This window comes from Oncorhynchus tshawytscha, linkage group LG26, assembly GCF_018296145.1.
Source record: "Oncorhynchus tshawytscha isolate Ot180627B linkage group LG26, Otsh_v2.0, whole genome shotgun sequence".
NCBI lineage: Eukaryota > Metazoa > Chordata > Actinopteri > Salmoniformes > Salmonidae > Oncorhynchus > Oncorhynchus tshawytscha.
The window spans coordinates 33,669,814-33,697,370 of NC_056454.1; the positions used below are offsets into that span (position 1 = coordinate 33,669,814).

Genomic DNA, 27,557 nt, shown 5'->3' on the forward strand with positions numbered 1-27,557 from the left:
GACATGGACATTCTTGGATACATTACCGGTGTGGTTAGAAATATTGTTTACCGTTTAGCATGCAGCCCTTGTATTGCTCAGATAGAAGACTTTTGTTGTGAAGCTTTTTTTCAGAAAAATCTGACGACCCGGAAGTGGCGATGTAAGCAGGGTCACAGATAGAACAGTGATCTTTGGCTAAACTAAAGGCTAAAGCTAGCAAGTAACACACGACTAAAGTGGGTTTCACCGTCCTAATGAGGAGTAATAAGATACATACCTATCAATAACATAGTGGTGGAGCGGCATTGTTGTCAATGTGAGTTGTGATTATGTAGATAGCGATGAATGAAACATGATTTGAATCACGACTGTCGCTGGACATATGATGGCGACGGAGCTGAGACGCTTTTGGAAGCTGTTTGGGTCACTGAGACGTATTTTCACCTTCTCACTTCTATTTTTGTTTGTGCATTGTCATACGTGTAAACATCAAGTCCCATCTCTGTCGGAGGTAAGTGTCGTTTATCGCTATTTTGTCAAGGAATCAATTAACCAAGGAGGGCGCTCGAGCAATGTCAATAGGGGCGTTCCGTGTCGATTATCTTAACATTTTAGCTATTTCCTCTCAAATTATTAAACGTTTCATTTAATGCATGCACTTAAATGTATTCTTTACATGAAACAAACGATGCTAATCATGTGGTTCACTCATCTCAAGGTGTTTCTACATGATAATCAGTACCCAATTGTCATAAAAGTAGATACTAAACCTTGAGAAAAAATAATTACTGAAGTAAAAGTGAAAGTCAACCAGTAAAATGCTACTTGAGTAAAAGTCTAAAAGTTTTTGGTTTTAAATATAATTTAGTATTAAAAGAAAAAGTATACATTTCAAATTCCTTATAAAGCAAACCAGACGGCATCATTTAAAAAAAAGTTTTTTTTAATTTACGGGTAGCCAGGGGCATGCTCCAACACTCCGACATAATTTACAAACAAAGCATGTGTTTGGTGAGTCGGCCAGATCAGGGGCAGTAAGGACGACCAGGGATGTTCTCTTGATAAGTGTGTGAATTATGCAATTTTCCTGTCCTGCTAAGCATTCAAAATGTAACGAGTACGAGTACAGATACCACCAAAAACTACTTGTATTTTTTACTTTAGTACTTTACACCACTGATGATATTACAGTAGCTGCTTTGCTTTCAACAATGCTTCTTCTTGTAGGTTGTCCATAAAGTATATCTGAAGTCGGAAAGATTAACCAAAAGAAGCTCTGATCAACAATTAAAGATAAAAATAATTTATGATTCAAGTGTGGACAAGTAAGTTTATTTCTGTCCTACTATTCTCAGAGTTTATAAGTGTGTTCCTGGCCTTACCGTAAGCTGATCTCAATGTTATTGTGTACATGTTATGTCTTCTTCCAAAGGTTAACCTCAGATAAAAGAAGACTTGTGAAGGTATGTTGGTGTGAAAGAAGTCAGAGCTCTTTCCTGTTGACATGCGTGTGTGTGTGTGTGTGTGTGTGTGTGTGTGTGTGTGTGTGTGTGTGTAGTTTTAAGTCGGAAGTTTACATACACCTTAGCCAAAAGCATTTAAACTCAGTTTTTCACAATTAAGTCCTAGTAAAAAATCCCTGTCTTAAGGTCAGTTAGGATAATCACTTTATTTTAAGAATGTGAAATGTCGAAATGATTTTTCAGGTTTTATTTATTTCGTCACATTCCCAGTGGGTCAAAAGTTTAAATACACTCAATTTTATTTGGTAGCATTGCCTTTAAATGTTTAACTTGGGTCAAACGTTTTGGGTAGGCTTCCAAAAGCTTCCCACAATAAGTTGGGTGAATTTTGGCCCATTCCTCCTGACAGAGCTGGTGTAACTGAATCAGGTTTGTAGGCCTCCTTGTTCGCACACGCTTTTTCAGTTCTGCCCACAAATCTTCTATGGGATTAAGGTCAGGGCTTTGTGATGTCCTCTCTGATACCTTGACTTTGTTGTCCTTAAGCCATTTTTCCACAACTTTGGAAGTATGCTTGGGGTCATTGTCCATTTGAAAGACCCATTTGCAACCAAGCTTTAACTTCCTGACTGATGTCTTGAGATGTTGCTTCAATATATCCACATAATTTTACTTCCTCATGCCGTCATCTATTTTGTGAAGTGCACCAGTCCCTCCTGCAGCAAAGCATCCCCACAACATGATGCTGCCACCCCCATGCTTCACAGTTGGGATGGTGTTATTTGGCTTGCAAGCCTCCCCCTTTTTCCTCCATAACAATGGTCATTATGGCCAAAAAATGGAACCAAAGCGCGCCTCCTTCCGGAGCAGTATGACGGCTGCGTTGTCCCATGGTGTTTATACTTACGTACTATTGTTTGTACAGATGAACGTGGTACCTTCAGGCGTTTGGAAATTGCTCCCAAGGATGAACCAGACTTGTGGAGGTCTACAATTGTTTTTCTGAGGTCTTGGCTGATTTCTTTTGATTTTCCCATGATGTCAAGCAAAGAGGCACTTAGTTTGAAGGTAGGCCTTGAAATACATCCACAGGTACACCTCCAATTGACTGTCAATTAGCTTATCAGAAGCTTCTAAAACCATGACAATTTTCTGGAATTATCCACGCTGTTTAAAGGCACAATCAACATAGTGTATGTAAACTTCTGACCCACTGGAATTGTGATACAGTGAAATAATCTGTCTGTTATTAACAATTGTTGGAAAAATGACTTGTGTCATGCACAAAGTAGATGTCCTAACCAACTTGCCAAAACTATCATTTGTTAAAAAGAAATTTGTGGTGTGGTTGAAAAACAAATTTTAATGACTCCAACCTAAGTGTATGTAAACTTCCGACTTCAACTGTGTGTGTGTGTGTATAAATGTGTGTCATGTTTATCACATCTACATGATAATCTTACCTTTAAGTTTTGTTGCACCAGGCTAATATTATGTTTTGTGTATCCTAGCTGGCTGCTGGTATCATAGGTACTCCCTTTTTGTTTTCTACAGGATAAACTTTTTCCACAAGCAATTGATTATTTACAGAAGGTTTTTCAGGTTCGCCGGAAATCAGGGCCTATACTACTCAGCAGGTAGAGAGCTCACCTCCCATCACCCTCCAACACAGTCCAATAACATGTTCTAATCTCAAGAAGAAAATACTATATTTTCACGTTTGTAATTCAGTTGGGGTGTGTAGCATTTTAAGATGTTCAAAATAATCTATTTTATTGAATAGACCTTAAACAAGGCTCAATCAGAGGGTCAGTATCTTTCTCTTGCATTATAAAATTGTCTGTTCCTGTTCAGACAATGTGTGACCAATCAGTATCTGAGGAAGAAAGATGACCCTCACCGCTACTGCCAGGGATCATGTGCAGACATCACAAAGTGTGGACCCGTCATTGTTCCTGAGCATCATCTGCAGGTCTGTCTACGCCACTGAGGTGTAGTGACCAGGTAGGTTGGTTGATAGACTAGTTATTAGTAATACCTACTCTATCAACCAACCTATTTAGTCAGTGTTGGTTACTGTTATTGAACGCCGTTATTACCTTGTGATTTCTGGTGGTGAATTATTATTGATGAAAATGGACAACTCATACGCACGTAAAATAAAAAAGGTTTTTACCAGATATTGTTCATCCTGATCAGACAGGTTTTTTACATGGACAATATATTGGAGATAATATACGATAATTACTTGAAACAATTGAACATTGTGAAACATCAAATATGCCAGGCATGGTCTTCATAGCAGATTTTGAAAAGGCGTTTGATAAAGTACGCTGAGAATTTATATATAAATGCCTAGACTACTTTAATTTCGGTGAATCTCGTACAATGGGTTAAAGTTATGTACAGCAACCCCAGGTGTAAAATAGTAAATAATGGTTACTTCTCAGAAAGTATTGAGCTGTTAAGAGGAGTAAAACAGGGCGGTTCGGTGTCTCCATATCTATTTATTAAGGCCATCGAAATGTTAGCTATTAAGAGTCAGATCCAACAGGAACATCAAAGGGTTAGAATTCCAGGAGTTAAAAACAAAAGTGTAAATCTATGCAGATGACTCGTTTTTTCGTAAGACCACAATCAGGATCCCTGCATGGTCTCATTGAAGATCTTGATCACTTTTCTAGCCTTTCAGGACTAAGACCCAATTATGACAAGAGTACCATGTTATGTATTGGATCGTTTAAAATACATAATGTTTACACTACCTTGTAGTTTACCAATAACATGGAAGGATGGTAAAGTAGACATACTTGGTATTCATGTCGGAAAAAAATATACATTAACTTACCACAACCAGTTTGGAAGAAAAAAAATGGATACGATTCTGCAACCATGGAGAGGTAAATATTTATCTATTAATGGAATAATCACATTGATGAACTCTTTGGTCCTATCACAGTTTACCCTTTTACTAATGGTACTGCCTACTCCAGACGATTTGTTTTTTAAATCATATGAGCAAAACAAATCGCTTTATTTGGAATGCTAAGCCAGAAAAAATGTTACATGCTTATTTATATAATGAATGAGTTTGGGGGTTAAAATTATTTAAATATTAACATTAAACCTCTCACTAAAAGCATCACTCATACATAAGTTATACTTAAACGAGAACTGGTTCTCCAGTAGAATATTAAGAAAGGCTCATCCTTTGTTCAAAAATTGCTGTGTCACACATTAATTCCAAAATAAATGGGAAGAGATTTTTGGTGTACCGATTCCAAGGCACATGGTATATGAACTGATACAAAAAACGACACTTGATTTTTCAATGTATTATTATACAAAATTCTTGACACTAACAAAATGCTATACATACATACATACATACATACATACATACATACATACATACATACATGCATGCATGCATGCATGCATGCATACAGTGAGGCAAAAAAGTATTTAGTCAGCCACCAATTGTGCACGTTCTCCCACTTAAAAAGATGAGAGAGGCCTGTAATTTTCATCATAGGTACACTTCAACTCTGACAGACAAAATGAGGGGAAAAATCCAGAAAATCACATTGTAGGATTTTTTAATGAATTGATTTGCAAATTATGGTGGAAAATATGTATTTGGTCACCTACAAACAAGCAAGATTTCTGGCTCTCACAGACCTGTAACTTCTTCTTTAAGAGGCTCCTCTGTCCTCCACTCGTTACCTGTATTAATGGCACCTGTTTGAACTTGTTATCAGTATAAAAGACACCTGTCCACAACCTCAAACAGTCACACTCCAAACTCCACTATGGCCAAGACCAAAGAGCTGTCAAAGGACACCAGAAACAAAATTGTAGACCTGCACCAGGCTGGGAAGACTGAATCTGTAATAGAAAAGCAGCTTGGTTTGAAGAAATCAACTGTGGGAGCAATTATTAGGAAATGGAAGACATACAAGACCACTGATAATCTCCCTCGATCTGGGGCTCCACGCAAGACCTCACCCCGTGGGGTCAAAATGATCACAAGAACGGTGAGCAAAAATCCCAGAACCACACGGGGGGACCTAGTGAATGACCTGCAGAGAGCTGGGACCAAAGTAACAAAGCCTACCATCAGTAACACACTACGCCGCCAGGGACTCAAATCCTGCAGTGCCAGACGTGTCCCCCTGCTTAAGCCAGTACATGTCCAGGCCCGTCTGAAGTTTGCTAGAGAGCATTTGGATGATCCAGAAGAAGATTGGGAGAACGTCATATGGTCAGATGAAACCAAAATATAACTTTTTGGTAAAAACTCAACTCGTTGTGTTTGGAGGACAAAGAATGCTGAGTTGCATCCAAAGAACACCATACCTACTGTGAAGCATGGGGTTGGAAACATCATGCTTTAGGGCTGTTTTTCTGCAAAGGGACCAGGACGATCCGTGTAAAGGAAAGAATGAATGGGGCCATGTATCGTGAAATTTTGAGTGAAAACCTCCTTCCATCAGCAAGGGCATTGAAGATGAAACGTGGCTTGGTCTTTCAGCATGACAATGATCCCAAACACACCGCCCGGGCAACAAAGGAGAGGCTTCGTAAGAAGCATTTCAAGGTCCTGGAGTGGCCTAGCCAGTCTCCAGATCTCAACCCAGAAGAAAATCTTTGGAGGGAGTTGAAAGTCCGTGTTGCCCAGCAACAGCCCCAAAACATCACTGCTCTAGAGGAGATCTGCGTGGAGGAATGGGCCAAAATACCAGCAACAGTGTGTGAAAACCTCGTGAAGACTTACAGAAAACGTTTGACCCCTGTCATTGCCAACAAAGGGTATATAACAAAGTATTGAGAAACTTTTGTTATTGACCAAATCATTATTTTCCACCATAATTTGCAAATAAATTCATAAAAAATCCTACAATGTGATTTTCTGGATTTTCTTTTTTTCATTTTGTCTGTCATAGTTGAAGTGTACCTATGTTGAAAATTACAGGCCTCTCTCATCTTTTTAAGTTGGAGAACTTGCACAATTGGTGGCTGACTAAATACTTTTTTGCCCCACTGTATACACAGTGAGGGGGGAAAAGTATTTGATCCCTGCTGATTTTGTATGTTTGCCCACTGACAAAGAAATTATCAGTCTATAATTTTAGTGGTAGATTTATTTGAACAGTGAGAGACAGAACAACAACAACAAAATCCAGAAAAATGCATGTCAAAAATGTTATAAATTGATTTGCATTTCAATGAGGGAAATACGTTTTTGACCCCTCTGCAAAACATGACTCAGTACTTGGTGGCAAAACCCTTGTTGGCAATCAGAGGTCAGACTTTTCTTGTAGTTGGCCACCATGTTTGCACACATCGCAGGAGGGATTTTGTCCCACTCCTCTTTGCAGATCTTCTCCAAGTCATTAAGGTTTTGAGGCTGACGTTTGGCAACTCGAACCTTCAGCTCCCTCCACAGATTTTCTATGGGATTAAGGTCTGGAGACTGGCTAGGCCACTCCAGGACCTTAATGTGCTTCTTCTTGAGCCACTACTTTGTTGCCTTGGCTGTGTGTTTTGGGTCATTGTCATGCTGGAATTCCCATCCACAAACCTTTTTCAATGCCCTGGCTGAGGGAAGGAGGTTCTCACCCAAGATTTGACGGTACATGGCCCCATCCATCGTCCTTTCGATGCGGTGCAGTTGTCCCGTCCCCTTAGCAGAAAAACACCCAAAGCATAATGTTTCCACCTCCATGTTTGATGGTGTTCTTGGGGTCATAGGCAGCATTCCTCCTCCTCCAAACACGGCGAGTTGAGTTGATGCCAAAGAGCTCCATTTTGGTCTTATCTGACCACAACACTTTCACCCAGTTGTCCTCTGAATCATTCAGATATTCATTGGCAAACTTCAGACAGGCATGTATATGTGCTTTCTTGAGCAGGGGGACCTTGCAGGCGCTGCAGGATTTCAGTTCTTCACAGCGTAGTGTGTTACCAATTATTTTCTTGGTGACTATGGTCCCAGCTGCCTTGAGATCATTGACAAGATCCTCCCGTGTAGTTCTGGGTTGATTCCTCACCGTTCTCATAATCATTGCAACTCCACGAGGTGAGATCTTGCATGGAGCCCCAGGCCAAGGGAGATTGAGTTCTTTTGTGTTTCTCATCTAAAATATATTCACTTAAACATTCACTTAAAATTAACCTTAAAAATAACAGTCTTGGGTGATTTGGAAAGCCATAGTCAGTCAATCAATAATATAATAATAATAATACTCAGACATTTTTTTTCATCTTTAGCTCACAATCTGTGGATACTGTGATTTAAAAAGGTTCCAAATTGAATTTAACAGCATAATTGACAAATATGTGGCACATGGAAACCAAATGAGGGAGGTCTACGGTGATAGGTGGGATGGGCTGAGAGTGGCTGAGGGGTAGTAATAAAGAGCTCATATTCAGTAATGTATTATTGTAATATGATTGCTGTATGTAAAATGTACAGTATATGTAAAGTGTGATATGTACAATTGATGTATATGTTACAAAAAAGCTGCAACAACAAATATTTGTCATCCCCGAAGAGGGTGGGTGGGTTAATAAAAAATACATTTAAAAAATAACTCATACGTTGTCCACCAGGGCACCCCTGGACCATTCTGGAGTTATGGGATTAGCTAATGCATCCTACACCAGTTCAGCAAAATATGGATTATGATAGGGCTTAGGTCGGAGTGCGTACTCACTGACCTGACAGCCTCAAACATGATTAGCCCTTCCGAGTCAAGGGTCATTTGAGGCACGCATTTATTTAAACCGCTCTCCAGGAGCTTTTGTCTTAACTAATATAATATACAATAGCAAGAAAAAGTATGTGACCCCTTTGGAATTACCTGGACTTCTGCATAAATGCCACAGCATCTCAATCGGGTTGAGGTCAGGACTCAAGGCGTATTTTCTTCTGTTTATTTCTGTGTTTTGGGTCATTGTCCTGTTGCATCACCCAACTTCTGTTGAGCTTCAATTGGCAGAAAGATAGCCTTACATTCTCCTGCTAAATGTCTTGATAAACTAGGGAATTAATTTTTCCGTCGATGATAGCAAGCTGTCCAGGCACTGAGGCAGCAAAGCAGCCCCAAACCATGATGCTCCCTTCACCATACTTTACAGTTGGGATGAGGTTTTGATGTTGGTGTGCTGTGCCTTTTTTTTCCACACACAGTGTTGTGTGTTCCTTCGAAACATCTCAACTTTAGTTTAATCTGTCCACAGAATACTTTGTCAGTAGCGCTGTGGAACATCCAGGTGCACTTTTGCGAACTTCAGATGTGCAGCAATGTTTTCTTTGGACGGCAGTGGCTTCGTTCATGGGCTTCGTCCATGGTGTCCTCCCATGAACACCATTCTTGCTTAGTGTTTTTTATATAAACTCAGCAAAAAATGAAACATCTTCTCACTGTCAACTGTGTTTATTTTCAGCAAACTTAACATGTGTAAATATTTGTATGAACATGACAAGATTCAACAACTGAGACAAACTGAACAAGTTCCACAGACATGTGACTAACAGAAATGGAATAATGTGGCCCTGAACAAAGAGGAGGTCAAAATCAAAAGTAACAGTCAGTATCTGGTGTGGCCGCCAGCTGCATTAAGTACTACAGTGAATCTCCTCCTCATGGACTGCACAAGATTTGCCAGTTCTTGCTGTGAGAAGTTACCCCAATCTTCCACCAAAGCACCTGCAAGTTTCCAGACATTTCTGGGGGGAATGGCCCTAGTCCTCACCCTCTGATCCAACAGGTCCCAGGTGCTCAATGGGATTGAGATCCGGGCTCCTTGCTGGCCATGTCAGAACACTGACATTCCTGTCTTGCAGGAAATCACGCACAGAACGAGCAGTGTGGCTGGTGGCATTTTCATGCTGGAGGGTCATGTCAGGATGAGCCTGCAGGAAGAGTACCACATGAGGGAGGAGGATGTCTTCCCTGTAACACACTGCGTTGAGATTCCCTGCAATGACAACAAGCTCAGTCCAGTGATGCGGTGACCCTCCACCTCCAAATCAATCCCACTCCAGATTAGAGATCTCTGTGTAACGCTCATTCCTTCGACGATAAACACAAATCCAACCATCACCCCTGCTGAGACACAACCGTGACTCGTCATTGAAGAGCACTTTTTGCCAGTCCTGTCTTTAATTGTAATTTTATGACCAATTTATGCGTAAATCCAGGTATTTCTGAAGGGTTCACATACTTTTTTATTGCCACTGTATTTATTTTAGTAGTCGCTTTTATCCAAAGCGACTTAGTCGTGTGCTTACATTTTATGTATGGGTGGTCCTGGGAATCGAACCCACTACCCTGACGTTACAAGGGCCATTCTCTTCCAACTGAGCGCAAAGGATGACCTCTATTGCTTGTTACTCACCTTTTAAGCTTGGCCTTTTTAACCAGTGACATTATTGTTTTAGACCTGGCTCACAATGTGACTTTCCTGTTTAGATAAAGGTTAAATAACTAAAATGAAATAAAAATGGTATTCTGTGTATCGGATTTCCAGCAATGCAAGGTGTGCAGCGAGACCGGGAGGTCGTGTGGCTCGGCAGGAGCTCCGGATGGGAAAGGGGTGGAAGGGGCTGATTTTGTCCTCTACGTCAGCGGGGTGACTACAGAACGCTGTGGACAGGAGAACATTGTGGCCTATGCTGCATACTGTCAGCTGGAGTCTGAGCTGGACAGGTAAGCCTGCAACCCTATACACCTTTTATTAGGGGTGTAACGGTACATCTTTATTAGGAATGTCAAATCAAATTTTATTGGCCACATACACATGGTTAGCAGATGTTATTGCGAGTGTAGCGAAATGCTTCTGTATGTAACGGTACACGTATTCGTTCACCAACTGTTCGGTACAGGGACCTCAGTTCGGTCCACGATGTGAACCTGAATAAATACATTAACTCCAAAGGCTACAGAAATCTAAATAGCATAATACAAATCCCCATAACAATCTGTCAGTTTAAACTAGAGATATCAGCTTTTTTGCATCCATCTTTGAAAGAGCAGTGTTTGTCAGAACATGAGACATCCGAAATATCGTCTGTAGCGTCCGAACGGAGTAAACAATTAACAAGTCAATAACACAGTAGGGAAAAAAAGGGGAGTCTATATACATTGTGTGCAAAAGGCATGAGGAGGTAGGCGAATAATTACAATTTTGCAGATTAATAACACTGGAGTGATAAATGATCAGATGGTCATGTACAGGTAGAGATATTGGTGTGCAAAAGAGCAGAAAAGTAAATAAGAACAGTATGGGGATGAGGTAGGTAAAAATGGGTGGGCTATTTACCGATAGACTATGTACAGCTGCAGCGATCGGTTAACTGCTCAGATAGCAGATGTTTGAAGTTGGTGAGGGAGATAAAAGTCTCCAACTTTGAGCGATTTTTGCAATTCGTTCCAGTCACAGGCAGCAGAGAACTGGAACGAAAGGCGGCCAAATGAGGTGAGATAGTTGTCCTTCAGGAAGGTTCTCCCATCTCAGCAGCACTCTACCAATCAGGCCTTTATGGTAGAGTGGCCAGACAGAAGCCACTCCTCAGCAAAAAGCATGAAAGACAACCCGCTTGGAGTTTACCTAAAGGACTCTGACTATGAGAAACAAGATTCTCTGGTCTGATGAAACCAAGATTGAACTGTTTGGCCTGAATGCCAAGTGTCACGTCTGGAGGAAACCTGGCACCATCCCTACGGTGAAGCATGGTGGTGGCAGCATCATGCTACGGAGATTTTTTTTCAGGAGCAGGGACTGTGAGACTAGTCAGGATCAAGGGAAAGATGAACCAAGCAAAGTACAGGGATCCTTGATGAAAATCTTCTCTGCTTGTTCAATGAAAATGCTAAACTATAGGACTGTTTTGCTATCACAGACTGGAACATTTTCCGGGATTCTTCCGATGACATTGAGGAATACACCACATCAGTCACTGGCTTTATCAATAAGTGCATCGAGGACGTCGTCCCCACAGTGACTGTACGTACATACCCCAACCAGAAGCCATGGATTACAGGCAACATTCGCACTGAGCTAAAGGGTAGAGCTGCCGTTTCAAGGTGTGGGACTCTAACCCGGACGCTTACAAGAAATCCCGCTATGCCCTGCGACGAACCATCAAACAGGCAAAGCGTCAATACAGGGCTAAGATTGAATTATACTACACCAGCTCTCACGCTCGTCGGATGTGGCAGGGCTTGCAAACTATTACAGACTACAAGGTGAAGCACAGCTGCGAGCTGCCCAGTGACACGAGCCTACCAGACGAGCTAAATCACTTCTATGCTCGCTTCGAGGCAAGCAACATTGAGGCTCTCCATAGCCGACGTGAGTAAGACCTTTTAAACAGGTCAACATACACAAGGCTGTGGGGCCAGACGGATTACGAGGACGTGTGCTCCGGGCATGTGCTGACAAACTGGCAGGTCTTCACTGACATTTTCAACATGTCCCTGATTGAGTCTGTAATACCAACATGTTTCAAGCAGACCACCATAGTCCCTGTGCCCAAGAACACAAAGGCAACCTGCCTAAATGACTACAGACCCGTAGCACTCATGTCCGTAGCCATGAAGTGCTTTGAAAGGCTGGTAATGGCTCACATCAATACCATTATCCTAAAAACCCTAGACTCACTCCAATTTGCATACCGCCCAAACAGATCCACAGATGATGCAAACTCTATTGCACTCCACACTGCCCTTTCCCACCTGGACAAAAGGAACACCTATGTGAGAATGCTATTCATTAACTACAGCTCAGCGTTCAACACCATAGTACCCTCAAAGCTCATCACTAAGCTAAGGAACCTGGGACTAAACACCTCCCTCTGCAACTGGATCCTGGACTTCCTGACGGGTTATCAGATGGTAAGGATAGGTTCGGTAGCAACACATCTGCCACGCTGATCCTCAACACTGGAGCTCCCCAGGGGTGCGTGCTCAGTCCCCTCCTGTACTACCTGTTCACCCCCGACTGCATGGCCAAACACGACTCCAACACCATCAACATTAAGTTTGCAGACGACACAACAGTGGTAACAGCCTGATCACCGACAACGACGAGACAGCCTATAGGGAGGAGGTCAGAGACCTGGCCGGGTGGTGCCAGAATAACAACCTGTCCCTCAACGTAACCAAGGCTAAGGAGATGATTGTGGACTACAGGAAAGGAGCACCGAGCACTCCCCCATTCTCATCGTCTGTAGTGGAGCAGGTTGAGAGCTTCAAGTTCCTTGGTGTCTATATCAACAACAAACTATAATGGTCCAAACCCATCAAGACAGTCATGAAGAGGGGACAACAAAGCCTATTTCCCCTCAGGAAACTAAAAAGATTTGGCATAGGTCCTGACATCCTCAAAAGGTTCTACAGTTGCAACATCGAGCGCATCCTGACCGGTTGCATCACTACCTGGTACGGCAATTGCTCGGTCTCCGACCGCAAGGTACTTCAGAGGGTAGTGCGTACGGCCCAGTACATCACTGGGGCAAAGCTGCCTGCCATCCAGGTCCTCTACACCAGGCGGTGTCAGAGGAAGGCCCTAACAATTGTCAAATACCCCAGCCACCCCAGTCATAGACTGTTCTCTCTACTACCGCATGGCAAGCAGTACCGGAGTGCCAAGTCTAGGACAAAAAGGCTTCTCAACAGTTTTTACCTCCAAGCCATAAGGCTCCCGGACTATTTGCATTGTGTGCCCCCCATACTCTCTGTTTATCATATATGCATAGTCAATTTAACTATACATTCATGTACATACTACCTCAATTGGCCCAACCAACCAGTGCTCCCGCACATTGGCTTACCGGGCTATCTGCGTTGTGTCCCACCACCCGCCAACCCCTCTTTTTACACTACTGCTACTCTCTGTTCATCATATATGCATAGTCACTTTAACCATACCTACATGTACATACTACCTCAATAAGCCTGATAAACCAGTGTCTGTATATAGTCATGCTACTGTTATTTTTGTCTTTTTACTGTTGTTTTATTTCTTTACTTACCTACACAAACACACACATATACCTTTTTCACACTATTGGTTAGAGCCTGTAAGTAAACATTTCACTGTAAGGTCTACCTTCACCTGTTGTATTCGGCACACGTGACAAATACACTTTGATTTGAATTACTGAACATGCACCTGTGGAACGGTCGTTAAGACACTAACAGCTTACAGACGGTAGGCATTTAAGGTCACAGTTCTGAAAACTTAGGACACTAAAGAGGCCTTTGTACTGACTCTGGAAAAACACCAAAAGAAAGATGCCCAGGGTCCCTGCTCATTTGCGTGAACATGCTGCAAGGAGGCATGCAGATGTGGCCAGGGCAATAAATGGCAATGTCCATACTGTGAGACTCCTAAGACAGCACTACAGGGAGACAGGATGGACAGCTGTTCGTCCTCGCAGTAGCAGACCACGTGTAACAACACCTGCACAGGATCGGTACATCCAAACATCACACCTGCTGGACAGGTACAGGATGGCAACAACAACTGCCTGAGTTACACCAGGAACACACAATCCCTCCATCAGTGCGCAGACTGTCTGCAATAGGCTGAGAGAGGCTGGACTGAGGGCTTGTAGGCTTGTTGTAAGGCAGCTCCTCACCAGACATCACCGGCAACTACATTGCCTATGGGCACAAACTCACCATCTCTGGACCAGACAGGACTGGCAAAAAGTGCTCTTCACTGACGAGTCGCGGTTTTCTCTCACCAGTGGTGATGGTCGGATTCGCATTCATCGTTGAAGGAATAAGCGTTACACCGAGGCCTGTACTCCGGAGCGGGATCGATTTGGAGGTGGAGGGTCCGTATGTTCTGGGCCGGTGTGTAACAGCATCATCGGACTGAGCTTGTGGTCATTGCAGGCAATCTCAACTCTGTGCGTTACAGGGAAGACATCCTCCTCTCTCATGTGGTACCCTTCCTGCAGGCTCATCCTGACATGACCCTCCAGCATGACAATGCCACCAGCCATACTGCTCGTTCCTGCAAGACAGGAATATCAGTGTTCTGCCATGGCCAGCGAAGAGCCCGGATCTCAATCCCATTGAGCACCTCTGGGACCTGTTGGATCGGAGGGTGAGGGCTATGGCCATTCCCCCCCTCAGAAATGTCCGGGAACTTGCAGGTGCCTTTGTGGAAGAGTGGGATAACATCTCAAAGCAAGAACTGGCAAATCTGGTGCAGTCCATGAGGAGATGCACTGCAGTACTTAATGCAGCTGATGGCCACACAGGATACTGACTGTTACTTTTGATTTTGTGTCTCCCCCCTCTTTTTTTCAGGGACACGTTATTCAATTTCTGCTCGTCACATATCTGTGGAACTTGTTCATGTCTGTTGAATCTTGTTATGTTCATACAAATATTTACACATGTTAAGTTTGCTGAAAATAAAAGCAGTTGACAGTGACAGGACGTTTCTTTTATGCTGAGTTTAAATGCAGTACCAGTCAAAAGTTTCTACACACCTACTCATTCAAGAGTTTTTCTTTATTTTTACCACTGTATACGTTGTGGAATAACAGTGAAGACATCAGAACTTGAAATAACACATGGAAATACAGTTAAAGTCGGAAGTTTACATACACCTTAGCCAAATGCATTTAAACTCAGTTTTTCACCATTTCTGTTATTTAATCCTACTTAAAATGCCCTGTCTTAGGTCAGCTAGGACCACCACTTTATTTTAAGACTGTGAAATGTCAGAATAATAGTAGAGAGAATGATTGATTTATTTCAGCTTTTATTTCTTTCATCACATTCCCAGTGGGTCAGAAGATTACATACACTCAATTAGTATTTGGTAGCATTACCTTTAAATTGTTTAACTTGGGTCAAATGTTTCGGGTAGCCTTCCACAAGCTTCCCACAATAAGTTGGGTGAATTTTGGCCCATTCCTCCTGACAGAGCTGGTGTAACTGAATCAGGTTTGTAGGCCTCCTTGTTCGCACACGCTTTTTCACTTCTGCCCACACGTTTTCTATAGGCGTGAGGTCAGGGCTATGTGATGGCCATTCCAATACCTTGACTTTGTTGTCCTTAAGCCATTTTGCCACAACTTTGGAAGTATTCTTGGAGTCATTGAGCCATTTGCGACCAAGCTTGAACTTTTTGACTGATGTCTTGAGATGTTGCTTCAATATATCTACATAATTTTTCTCCCTCATGCCGCCATCTATTTTGTGAAGTGCACCAGTCCCTCCTGCAGCAAAGCACCCCCACAACATGATGCCACCCCCGTGCTTCACAGTTGGGATGGTGTTCTTCGGCTTGCAAGCGTTCCCCTTTTCCTCCAAATATAACTGGTCATTATGGCCCAACAGTTTTATTTTTGTTTCATCAGACCAGAGGACATTTCTCCAAAAAGTATGATCTTTGTCCCCATGTGCAGTTGCAAACTGTAGTCTGGCTTCTTTTTATGGCGGTTTTGGAGCAGGAGTTTCTTCCTTGCTGAGCAGCCTTTCAGGTTATGCCGATATAGGACTTGTTTTACTTTGGATATAGATAGTTTTGTATCTGTTTCCAACAGCATCTTCACAAGGTCCTTTGCTGTTTTTCTGGGATTGATTTGCACTTTTTGCACCAAATTACGTTCATCTCTAGGAGACAGAAGGCGTCTCCTTCCTGAGCGGTATGATGGCTGCGTGGTCCCATGGTGTTTATACTTGCGTACTATTGTTTGTATAGATGAACATGGTACCTTCAGGTGTTTCCAAGGATGAACCAGACTTGTGGAGGTCTACAATTTTTTTCTGAGGTCTTGTCTGAATTCTTTTGATATTCCATAATGTCAAGCAAAGAGGCACTGCGTTTGAAGGTAGGCCTTATAGTACATCCACATGTACACTTCCAATTGACCCAAATTATGTCAATTAGCCTATCAGAAGCTTCTAAAGCCATGACATAATTTTCTGGAATTTTCCGAGCTGTTTAAAGGCACAGTCAACTTAGTGTATGTAAACTTCTGACCCACTGGAATTGTGATACAGTGAAATAATCTGTAAACAATTGTTGGAAAAATGACTTGTGTCATGAACAAAGTAGATGTCCTAACCGACTTGCCAAAACTATAACAGTCTCTGCAGAGGAAACGCTGGGTCTTCCTTTCCTGAGGCGGTCCTCATGAGCGCTGGATTCATCATAGCGCTTGATGGTTTTTGCGACTGCACTTGAAGAATTCTTGACTTTTTCTGGATTGACTGACCTTCATGTCTTAAAGTAATGATGGACTGTTGTTTCTCTTTGCTTATTTAAGCTGTTCTTGACGTAATATTGACTTGGTCTTTTACGAAGTAGGGCTAACTTATGTGTACGACCCCTACACATCACTGTCATGACTCTCTAGCTTGGTGAGGATCAAAAGTGCCAGATCAGCTTGGCACAGAGTGCCAGACCCCCCCTTCTCTCCCACTAGAGAGGAAGGGGGGAGTTGGGATGGTTTTATGACTTAACCCCGGTCATAAAGTTTCTCTCTCCTGCCTTGCAGTATTGAACAGAGGAATGTGCTGTGTCTTGAGACTCTTGCCAAAACTTCAACATTAACGAACAGACACTGGGACAATATGTTTCAACATTCAAATGTTGGGGATGACGAGGGATGGAATATTGAAAATGAATGTCTATTTTGTGATGTCGTAAAAATTATCAGAAAGACTATGTAACAAGTTAACTGTGACTCAAAGTGTACACGTGCTATTTATCAGGTTTTACATCTAAATGTTGTATAAAATAAATTATTAAGAATACTTTTAAAAAGATAGAAATGTGATTTTAGCCTTCTTAATGAGATGGCTTTTAATATAAACCTGGGCCCAGTTAGTAACCACACCAACGTGAACACAGACATTGTGTCAACAGGACGGAACGCCGTCCAAGGCCAGAGTGCTTAAAAGGACTTTAAATACTGACCAGAGAATGTGAGGACATGATCCACATGTTTAAATGGTTAAATCTCCAAGACCAGAAAATGGTAAGACCCTCAAACTCTCGACGAGTGAAGAAGATAGACTAGACCCAAAACATGCACCGTCTGCAGATCTGCATGTAAAGTAGTCTAGGACAATTGACCAAAGACTGGAGAGAAGAATAGATCCCCATCACCACCGGGTGGTACACCTCTGATGTATCTATTCTAACGAACACTCCAAGACAAAGTAGCATACAACTAAGGACATTGTGACTTCTGGTGGACATCCAGAAACTTACATCGAACTACTCGCCATAGACTGATCGAGTGGTTTCAAAAGAGAGACATCTATGCGTAAATAATATGTTGCATTTCAAATCTGAATGAGTGGTTGTTATGGGGCTAAATATTCTGACTACTGTGAGCGTAGTTTCCAAACCGTGTATGTGTTTTTATGTATTTAGTTTGTGATTTAGTTAGTAAAGAAAATATTTAAGGTAATTAGTGTATCGCTGATTCATCACTTAAGTTAGCGTTTGTGCAGATTTACATGGTCAACGATGTTCAGAATAAGACTGATATGAGGAAATAATAATTGACTTATTGATGTAAGGAGCTATTTTGGTAATCTTTAGAGTTTAAGTCGGGAGATAGTAACTCGGTAAACAACTTTTCCCATGGGGCTCCAAATTCCAAGTTAATTGTTTCATGATTTAATTGAGGATCATTCATGTGATTACTGCTGTTTATCGAATAATTACCTACTACGTTTAATTAGTCACATCACAACATCACAATTGATTGGCTCAAACGCATTAAGAAGGAAAAAAATTCCCCAAATTAACTTTTTAACCTCTCTGTGCACCAAACCCGTTAGCGGAATGAAATTCGACAACATACGGTGATCGCTACATAAATAGTTATATTAAACATTCATGAAAATACAAGTGTCTCACATGTTTCGAAAGCCTAGAATCTTGCTAATCCAACTGCTTTGTCAGATTTTAAAAAGGATCTACTGCGAAAGAATATGTGATTATCTGAGGATAGAGCCCCATAAAAAAACAACTATTTCAACCAGCACAGGCGTAACAAAATCACAAACTGCAATAAAATAAATTGTTTACCTTTGACGATCTTCCTCTGTTTGCAATCCCAATGGTCATTGTTACACAATGAATGGTCTTTTTGTTTGGTAAAATCCATTTTTATAGCCTAACACGAAACATTTTGTGAACCGCTTGTGTCGTGAATTCCGTCTCATTCCATTTTCGACGACACATTCGATGTAAATACACACACTAAACATGACTTTTCCAGTCATGTTTGGTTTCATTGCAACACAACCAAACCTGATGGGTCATTTCGCGGGACGTATTGACTGAAAGAAACCGATTTGAAGACAACAAGTAATGACATCATTGTGCACCAATGATATGACCGCTGTTTCGTTGACTGTATTTTAACCCAATGACCACTGATCGTCTTGAAATCTAGCTGGGTAGATAGCCAATGAGCTGAGGTAAATGGCTATATGTAATGTTTATGTGTTGGAAGACCAACCCGTGTAGTAAACTCTGGCGTAAAGAGGGTCATTCGCCATTGAAGATTCATACCGGAAGGAGCCATGCATGTTACGCACAGTGTTGTTTTGGTAAAGCGCATCTTCAGCTGTTTATATATCAATCAGTATGGCGACTAAGTCAGGGAAAGCTAAATCTAAGTCTAGATATACAGATGTACACACAATTTTAGAAGAAATTGATCGGGAATGTGAGACAGAGATTGTTGGAGGACGATTCATTTAGCGATTCCCAAATGGAGGAATATTTTGTGAACGGAGAGGACATCATTTTGGACTGGTAAGTTCTTCTCATGCTAATGCTGTTATTTGAAATTAATAATATAAAATATTTTAATTTGATTTATTTTAGTAGCAATATATAAAAATGTAATGTAATGAAATGTGAGATGCATGTGTCTGCCACCCCACCCCCACATGAAATAGCCTATTTGAGGCTGTTGAGGGGAGGGCAGGCCCACAACAATGGCCAAAGTTAAATGAGACAGATACAGCTGGTCTGTTGTAATATAATAAAAAACAGTAGATCTAGCTGGTCTGTCATAATATACATGAGACAGTAGATCTAGCAGGTCTATAATAATATATTCAACTTTGTTCCCTGTACTCTATATATATCTGTTTATTATACCTGTTGATAGAGGGCTCATATGTGAAAGTACTCTAACTGAACATTTTCTTTCACAGTGACACTGACTCCGAATGGGAGCCCCCAGTGCCAAGTTGTCCATCCCCCACTGAAGCTGGTTCATCCAGCTCCTGCCACAAGTGGTGTTCATCTGCCCAAATTTATTTCTGCAGGCATGGATGTGCCTCAAGCCAAAAGGGCACAGCTTGGAGGCGTCGCTGTGTTCTTTGCAAAATGAAGTTCCCCATCACCTGCACCACATGCTTGGTGACCCTCTGCTTTACAGCAGAAAGAGACTGCTATGGCACATGGCATCAGCAGCACAATATTGTGTACTGAGGACTGAGGGTCTTCCAAATATTGAAAGTGTTATTTTGTAAATGTATATATTTTTTTCATGTTTTTTCTCATTTTTTTTTTTTTTGGGGGGTGTTAGAATACCATTTTGGTATTTTGTATATAGTTATTCCATTCAAAATATATAACTTCACCAATTTGGCCACTTGGGTACATTTGGGCTACTTGTGTGGGACACCTGGGTGACTTCATGATAAATGTCATGTAGCACACTCATTTTGGTTATCATTCTGAAACTTTGCACAAGTACTATTGCCCTCTTGTGCTTTTCACTGAAATTGTCCACATCATCCTATCTCAATTTGTGTTTTGTCTTGTTCATTTTAAAGATGATGATACAACAATAAAAATGAAAAAACGTATGGTTTTTTCATTGTATTATCTAAACCAGATCTATTGTGTTATATTCTCCTATATTCAATTCACATTTACACAAACTTCAGAGTGTTTTCTTTCAAATGAAACCAAGAATATGCATATCCTTTGTCCTGGGCCTGAGCCTGAGCTATAGGCAGTTAGATTTGTCTTCAGGTGGAAATTGAAAAAAGTAGGGGGGTAGCTGTAAGAGGTTATTAACAAGGCACACCTGTTACTTGAAATGCATTCCAAATGACTGCCTCATGAAGCTGGTTGCGAGAATGCTAGGTGTGCAAAGCTGTCATCAAGGCAAAGGGTGGCTACTTTGAAGAATATAAAATATATTTAACATTTTTTTGGGTTACTACATGATTCCGTATGTGTTATTTCATTGTTTTGTCTTCACTATTATTCTACAATGTAGCAAACAGTAAAAATAGAAAAGAATACCCTTGAATGAGTAGGTGTGTCCAAACTTTTGACTGGTACTGTATATGTTTTTGATGCGTCATGGGGTCTTAAAATTCCAAATCAAATAGCTAAATTATCCTTGACCTTATTAAAGCAATTCCATGTAGTTTAGTTGTCCTCCATTTATATCTCCAGTGTGGATACATTTTTGCTTCCAAGTAGATTACAACAGCGATGGACAGAGTTGTGGATAAAATGTTAACAGTATGCCCTAACTCTAAACGACAACAGCATACCGGAGCAAGATGGTAATGCAAAGAAACAACAACACGTAGTCTCCCCTGCATTCAAGCAGCCCTTGGCAGCTGATTCTGACCAGGCCATGTTAATATTTTTGTTTAAAGTCGCAGATCTACCCCCATTCCTGGTAGTTGGGAATAAGTGGTTTCTTTCAGCACCTCGTGACAGTGCTCGAGCCACATTACGATCTTCCCTCTTGCACCCATTTCAGAACACGGGTAGTAACCGCTTTATGTAAGCCAACCAAAGCTGAAGTTTTCAATTAATTGGCCAATCACATTATCCCGGAGTGGAAGCCGTACCACACTACAGACACGCCCCCAGTGCGCATCTGGCACTGAAAGAGGCAGTGTCATGGTGCGTTCGTAACCTAGTGGGAATTTACCACATACAACTGGGAAAATCCACTTGAACGGCCCTCAAACTGGTAATTACTAGTGGAAAACTCGTCTATCACCCTGAGCACCCACTTCTCCCACATGGTAACCTCTGACGTCACCTACTAAGGAAATGGCCTCTAACAGCATTTTCAGCCATTACTGTAAATGCAACAAGAAAGCATTATTTAAAAGAAGAAATCTATTAATGTTGTTTTTTAACTCTATAATTTGTTTTATAAGTATGATACCTGTACTTTTAGTTTTTGGTTGCCACAGCTTGTTGGCCATTAGCCAATCAGCATTTCTCAACGAGTTCAAATCACGCAAATGAATCCAAGTAGTATTTACGAATTCATAACTGGTCAATTCCCACCTTCCACATGGTTACAAACGCAGCATCAGAGTCAACTTGAGAGGCGCAACATCACAATTTGGTCACAACAGACAATGCAAGGAACATTGTGATTGCTGAACATTGTAAATAGCATTTAATGTTCCTGCAGTACAGAAACTGAACAGTGGGTTTGGGGAACCATTGCACCCCTACTGTTTATACACACCTGGTTATATACACCCGTAGAATATATTTTAGAATGGCAGCATTTTAGGATATTTCAGATTGCCGTAGGTAGTGATTGGGTCTGGTAGGTGACATGGTAGTTGTTGGCCCCTGAATAGGTATTTTAACCCAATGATATCATATGAATGTCAGTTTCACTCTCTTTACCTTTTCAGGCCCATTGCTGGATATGCCAACCTGTGCCCCAATATGATATCCACCCAACCTCAGGAGTTTGAGAGCATGCTGTCAACCGTCAAACACGAAATCATACATGCCTTGGTGGGTGCATTGGAATCTACTTTATATTCCTATTGGGGCAAAGCTTGTCATGAATTGCTTAAATAAATACGATAATCAATCAAACCTGTCCAACACAGATTGCATTATTGATTGAGTAATGTAATCTTTACGTATCTGTCCAAAAGGGTTTTTCAGCAGGGCTGTTTGCGTTTTATCATGATTATAATGGCAAGCCATTGACACCTCGGTTTGCAAGTGGACTACCAGCATTCAACGAGAGGTATGTATACTTGATCATTTTCCTCTGCTGTCAGACTTTGTTTTTATTAGCGTGCTGTTTGTAATAACCAGTAGGCTTAGATGATATTGTAATTGTTTTTCTGTTGTGCATTGTATTTTCTCATTCATTTTGTTAACATTTAAGACTATTTCTGCTTTCTATTATAGTTTAGGCCTGTATCAATGGAGTGATGCAGTGATACGTAGAGTGACTCGATTATGGGACATCCGTGGTGGAGTGATGGTCCGTCATGAAGTGCATCTTCTAGTGACGCCGCGTGTTGTGGTAAGAATCCTCATTTTAACCTCCTCACCATTGAATTATGTATTTACATGCATTTGTCATGGGTAGATACAGTATGTCCCTTTTGTAGAGGCTATGCTGGGCTGTTCTGTGTGGTGTTGTGCTATTTTGTTATGTTGTGCTGCGCTGCCCTGTACTGTCCTGTAATGTGGTTAATGTTTATGTCCTGTATCCCTGCATGTGTTGGCAGGAGGAAGCGAGGAGACACTTTGGCTGTCCCATTCTGGAGGGTATGGAGCTGGAGAACCAGGGAGGGATGGGTACTGAGCTGAACCACTGGGAGAAGAGGCTACTAGAGGTAAAAGGAGGGCTGAAGATTGGTGGCATTGTACTGTGCTTAGTTTTTATTGTTATCTGAAATGATTCCTTTCTGTACAATATGTGTAGCCTACGTTTGTGGTGTATCTTTACTCAGCCTAGTAGAACTGATGTCTGTAATGGAATTCCTGATATAGACCTAACCACACCATACCCTTTCACTCAGTTTCATAGTCTGTATAACTATTGTGAATTCTGTATTTCTTATTTATCTATAGTTCACTACTCATCGTCAGCATTTATATGCTCATATAGGTTCATTATTAATCTATATATGATACTTTGATGATTCTCCTGTTTGTATTGATAACAGAATGAAGCAATGACTGGATCGCACACACAAAACAGAGTGTTTTCCAGGATCACCTTGGCCATCATGGAAGACACAGGGTAAAGGTTGCTGACTGTTTCCAGAAAATATATGGAATACAAGAAAATAATGACTTTTACATTGTATGTAATTTCAAGAGCTTTGACTATTAAACAACTTGGCTCTTTTTTCTTGGGCATTGGCGTGATTGAACGTTTTTGACTTTGACACATGATTTGTATTGAAGTTCAAGAGTTTACCTGACTTGATGTACAATGTGTTCGGGTCATCTTTGTCTCCTATGTAGTTGGTACAGAGCCAACTACAGCATGGCAGAGAGGCTGGACTGGGGCAAGGGCCTGGGCTGTGACTTTGTGATGAAAAGTTGTAAATTCTGGATTGAAAGGCAACGTCAGAGGTAAGAAGGTGTCTAATCAGAGTTAAGGTTTCTTATTGTACACAACAGGCTGAAACATCTAAATGTCTAGGCACATGGCATGCCCCTAAACAAATTTAAAGTAGCACCAGACAACGCACCCTGTGTCATATGTCAACATTTCTGTCAACACAAACATCAAGCCTTAGAAACTCTATTAGAAATTGTAACAAACTAAAAAAAATAATAATAACACAAAAAAAAAAAATTAAACACACAATAAAAACATTTAAATGACAAACTGTGGCTCTACCTGATCCAACCCTCGGTATGTTATTGTTTTTCAGTCGTAAAGTGGTGACCCCTTACTGTGACACGGTGCGTGCCACACCCCTCCAGCTAACCTGCAGGCAGGACCAGCTGGCTGTGGCTGTCTGCAACCTGCAGAAGTACCCTCAGGACATACCCCTGGACTACCAGGTAAAATACTAGTCTCACAATGCCATCCTTCAAAGTCTAGAAATCGAGGCTATGACAATACACCCTGTGATAACCACATGATGCTAGCAAGAGTCTGTGTCAGAAACCTATTGGACCACTACAGAGGATTAGAAGACAAACATAAATATTACAAGTGTAAGACACTCAAAGATTTACTAAACACTTGCACCCAAGCAAAGTTTGTACCTATAAGACAAAAAAGGCAACAAAACCAAACAAAACACACATTTAAAATGGTCTTTATTTAAGATGTTGTTGACCACTTGTGACCTGCATAGTACACCCTATATAGTAAATCTTGTCCTCTTCCCCTCCTGCAGTACTTTGACCATATCCCTGATGTCTCTGTGAGGGACATTGCCTCCTACGGTGGAGCTGTGGAGATCGCTGACTACTGTCCCTTCAGCCAGGAATTCAGCTGGCACCTGAGTGGAGAGTACCAACGCAACTCCTACTGCAGGGTCCAGGAGAACCAACCCGGTAATATCCATTTCCTTCTTGCATTGTTCTTGCCTCTTGGTGCCTCAGACCCGGCTGGGCCTTGGACAATGTACTCTGAGACTGTTCACTCACTAGAAGGTCTGCAAAATTCCGGAAACATTCACAACATTCCCAGGTTTTCCAGAAATCCCAGCTGGAGGATTCCCAGTTGGATGATTCCCTGTTGGAGTGTTCCATTTTCCCTCTCTGCTTATTCCCTCCCAATTCTGGGAATCTTCCAACTGGGATTTATGGAAAACCTGAAAATTGTGTTTCTGGGAAATGTTCCTTCATTTTGCAACCCTACTTACAAGTAGGTTACCTGACACTGCTTCCAGATTGGTGGAGGAACTATGGCGCTGAGCAGTATGGTCCAGACTCTGTGTGTTTGTACCAGAAGACATCCTTCATCATGGAGCAGTGTACCAGGCGCATGACCTACCCTGACTGGGGAAGTGGCTGTTATAAGGTAATGAAGAAAAAGTAAAAAATTAAATAGATATCTCCATTTCAGCATCTCTGCAATCTATGTTTAGTCACTTTTCCATATTTTGCAAGCTATGTACTGTGGGAGTCTTCTTAATAATGTTTACCACCTTTAAGTCTCATCCTTTTATCACATGATCTTACAGAATCACAAATTCTCAGTCTATTTTATGTGTTTTGGGTTAACAAATAGGTAACCCTGTTATAAATGTGTCACAGGCAGATATTTAAAGTGACCCAAACAAAAACCAAATAATTAAATGTTATGTTGTGGTTGTTTCCAGATGTCTTGCTCTACCCAGGGTCTGACAGTATGGGTGCAGGATACTGAGTTTCAGTGTGTGCATACCGGTCAGCTGCTGAGAGTTAGTGTGCGTGTTAATGACTGGGTCTACAACGGGGTTCTCGTCTGTCCTGCCTGCTCAGACTTCTGTAGCGCCTGCCCTCCACCACAACAGCTGCCTCCCCTCAATAGTACCAGGAGAGTTCCTATTGGTGAGTTCCCCTGCCTGTCTTTCCTACCTTCCATATTCATGCACACACATATATACTTTATATAACTAGATTCATTATATAAACCTTTTGGTATTAAGGAAGTGTTTTGCCTCTCTTCCAGACCCGTGCTCCAGTTCCTCCAGCTTAGTGGTAACTCTGTGGCTTCTATTGTTAAACCTCATCCCGCTGCTAGCTGGATTTATCCTGTGTGTGCGGAACTGACTGACTGACTGTGTGACTGACTGACTGGTTGGGTGACTGACTTACTGACTGCAAGGTTCTGTGCCTGGGGCAGTGGACCAGATGACACCCTATTCCCTACATAGTGCACTACTTTTGATGGGCGGGTGGCTGGGCGGGTGAGTGGGTGGGTGGGTGGCTGGCTAGCTGGGTGGCTGACTGACTGACTGATTGAAAGGTTCTTTGCCTGAGGCTGAGGCCCAGATGACACCCTATTCCCTACATGGTGCACTACTTGTGATGGACCTATTGACTGGTTGGGTGGGTGGATGACTGACTGACTGAAAGGTTCTCTGCCTGGGGCTGTGTATCAACCCAGGCCAAAAGTAGTGCTCTATAAGGAATAGGATTTGATCCTTGGAAAATCATCAAGGAAAAGTCAGGACTGTTGTTTAGGAAACAATCACATTAGCCCCATCAAAGTCAGGGAAATGTGTGATACTTTTGAACAAATGTTATGTTGATTCTTAAAACAAAATGCAGTGAAAAATGTCTATGTATTATAAATGCCTGAAAGAAGGATTTGAACCACAATACCTTATCTGTCTAGTTTAAACACATTTCTACAACCTATAACTTCTTTTAATGTTAGTTTTGAAACAGACAAGACAGTGGCCCATTGTCAATGACTGTTCATGAAATTGCTAGATATAATCAATGAAAACAATACTAACCTTTGTCCTTTGAAAGTCTGAGGATAGGAAAGGCATTGAAATTACAGTTGGGAAGTCTTAATGTTCTCTATACGTTTTTTTCTCTCCTCTCTCTGAACAGTCTCCAATCCCAGTCATGGCACGGTTTGTGGCACATTAAGACAGTCCCAAATGGCATCCTATTTAAAGGGGGGAATAGGGTGCCAATAGTGCACTATAAAGGGAAAAGGGTGCCATTTGGGATGCACACAGGGTGAACTCAAGAGTTTAGGTTCTCGATGTCCTCCTGACACACTACTTTGCCCTTTTAGGGCCGCTGTACTCCAGACAGTACCATCAGAATACTGGAAAGGTGTGTGCCAAGTAAGGCTACTATCAGAAAAGGGGAAAAATAAGCCATTGATTGCACTTTTTCTTTATCGAATTAATGAAGGAGATGCCAGTAAGCTGTAAGCAAAATCAGAAGAAGCCATACCTCAAGAGTAGCTAGCTGATCATGGTGAGGTGCCAGTGCTTCTTTATGAATTACCACCTATTCTAAAATGAATACTTTATTCCCCTCACCGGAACTGTAAAATGAGGATGTTTAGTTTCCTAGTGTTGTCTTGCAAGGTTTGCAAAATTCTCAGACCTTACAGTATATGAATCACCTACATTTTAATCAAGCCCTTTTTCAGTTAACATTTTATGACATGTCCAGTGATTCAACACTATTCAATGTAACAATGCAGTATTTCAATTCATTTTTACAGCAGATTGTTGTTAACGTGTAGTTCTTTCCTGGTGAAAGCTCCATATCTAGTGGGCTTTTTAAGTTTTATTTTATTTAACTAGGCAAGTCAGTTAAGAACATATTCTTATTTATAATGGCGGCCTACCAAAAGGCAAAAGGCCT

At 41.5% G+C, this 27,557-nt stretch overlaps 1 protein-coding gene across 1 annotated transcript; it reads left to right on the forward strand.

The window, feature by feature from the left end:
• Positions 1-135: 135 nt before the first annotated feature.
• On the forward strand, positions 136-27,557 carry LOC112225562 (leishmanolysin-like peptidase). Its single transcript, XM_024389615.2, has 17 exons — positions 136-493; positions 1,210-1,307; positions 1,415-1,445; positions 3,000-3,082; positions 3,300-3,417; positions 9,984-10,162; positions 22,154-22,259; positions 22,406-22,500; positions 22,668-22,785; positions 22,994-23,101; positions 23,435-23,511; positions 23,739-23,849; positions 24,155-24,287; positions 24,629-24,788; positions 25,127-25,257; positions 25,559-25,769; positions 25,891-27,557. The coding sequence occupies exons 1-17, from the start codon at positions 365-367 to the stop codon at positions 25,989-25,991; spliced, it is 1,989 nt and encodes a 662-aa protein (XP_024245383.1). The 5' UTR covers positions 136-364; the 3' UTR covers positions 25,992-27,557.